This window comes from Charadrius vociferus, unplaced genomic scaffold, assembly GCF_000708025.1.
Source record: "Charadrius vociferus isolate BGI_N301 unplaced genomic scaffold, ASM70802v2 scaffold573, whole genome shotgun sequence".
NCBI classification, from domain to species: Eukaryota; Metazoa; Chordata; class Aves; order Charadriiformes; family Charadriidae; genus Charadrius; species Charadrius vociferus.
In genome coordinates, this window is record NW_009647569.1 from 135,394 (window position 1) to 137,077 (window position 1,684).

At 63.0% G+C, this 1,684-nt stretch overlaps 1 protein-coding gene across 1 annotated transcript in view; it reads left to right on the top strand.

Annotated features, from left to right (window-relative positions):
* Positions 1-1,466, top strand: part of SPRY3 (sprouty homolog 3 (Drosophila)) — a 9,419-nt gene extending 7,953 nt beyond the window's left edge. The window contains 2 exon segments of the mRNA XM_009880815.1: positions 503-1,258; positions 1,261-1,466. Of these exon segments, the coding sequence (XP_009879117.1) occupies positions 550-1,258; positions 1,261-1,466 (915 nt within the window). The 5' untranslated portion in view covers positions 503-549.
* The last annotated feature ends 218 nt before the right edge of the window (positions 1,467-1,684 follow it).

A 1,684-nucleotide genomic window follows, 5' to 3' on the forward strand; every position in this document is an offset into this window, starting at 1 on the left:
GGGTTAACGAGAAAGCCGCTTTTTTTGGTGCCGGTGATGCGGGTAAATCAGTTCCTGGGCTGGTGCTGGGTCACGTGTGGGAAAATGGGATGCTGAAAGAGGGTCTCCTGCTCCGGAGGAGATGCTGCTCCCGGCTCTGTCACTGGCTCTGGATAAGGCACAGCTTCACGTTGCCCTTTCTCTAGGGAGGGCCGGCGCTTTCCCCTGGGGACAGCCAGGGAGGACAGAGGGGGTCCATCAGTGCTGGTGAGGGGTGGGAGATCCTCTGGAAGGACAGGGGAAGCTCAAAAGCACGGGGAGATGCTGCGCCCCGCTGTTTCAAGGCACTTGTCCTTTGGGCATGTCCATCCGCAGTGTCCCCAGGCACCGTACGTGAGTCTGGTTGTTGGAAATGACTTCATGAGGAGTTGTCCGTCCAGTCTTTGCTTCCAGGTTTGTATGGATGGATCCATTATAAAATGTGACGCAAATGTTTTCTCCGCCTTCCTGCCCCATCCTTTAGGATTTTTAGATGTGCCCTGATGCCGCAGGGTCTCCCCGCTCCTGGAAATGCAGCTCTCTTCCAGTGTGGCTGAACTCAGTTGTGACGAGACGATGGACCCACCGGCTGAGGACTTCCAGCAGGTCCTGTCCATTGACCAAATCCGCTCCATCCGTGCCAGCAACAACTACGTGGAGAGGCCAGCTGCCTGCTTCCAGCAAACCCGCTCCAACCCATCCCTGTCCCAGCCCCCGCACAAGCAAGAGTGGTCCCAGGACCGCCTGGCGTCTTCCACCTTCCAGGACCTGCACCGCAGCCACAGCCAACAGCACCAGATGCCACCGTCGCAGCAACACATGAGCCATTCCAGCACGGCCAGCTCCGTCTCCCAAAGCACCACCGCCTCCGACCAGCGCCTCCTGAGCAGCCTCACGCCTTCCCACTCCGGGCACTCCCTCATCCGGACGCAACCCCGGGCCGGCGAGCTGAAAGCGGAGGAATCGCCGCTGAAAGGGGTGGCGGAGAAGCCCACCCTCCACACCGGCCACCTCTTCATCTGCGAGGAGTGCGGGCGATGCAAGTGCGCCCGCTGCACGGCCGCCCGCAGCCTGCCCTCCTGCTGGCTCTGCAACCAGCGCTGCCTCTGCTCCCCCGAGAGCCTCCTCGACTACGGGACTTGCCTCTGCTGCGTCAAGGGTCTCTTCTACCACTGCTCCACCGACGACGAGGACACCTGCGCCGACGAGCCCCGCTCCTGCGGGCAGGGGCGCTGCTGCGCCGGGCTGCCATGAGCTTCCTCTCCCTCCTCATGCCCTGCCTCTGCTGCTACTTTCCCACCCTGGGGTGCCTCAAACTGTGCCAGCGGGGTTACGACGGCCTGAAACGACCCGGCTGCCGCTGCCAGAGCCACACCAACACGGTCTGCAGGAAGATCTCCTCCTCCAGCGGCACGCCTTTCCCCAAAACGCTGGATAAGCCGGTATGACCCTCCCGGGGAGGAGAAGCAGGCTTTACTCCTCTTCCTCCTCATCCTCTCCCCTCCATCCTCCTCCTCCTTCGGCTCCCTCCGCTCTGCAACGCTCTCCTCCCCCTGCCCACCATCACCTCCTGGGAACGAGACGGGTGAACCGGGGGGGTCCTTCGGCCTCCGGGAGCACGAGGGCGGCTGGGTGGCCGGGGGAGCTGGCACCAGGCTGGTGGGGA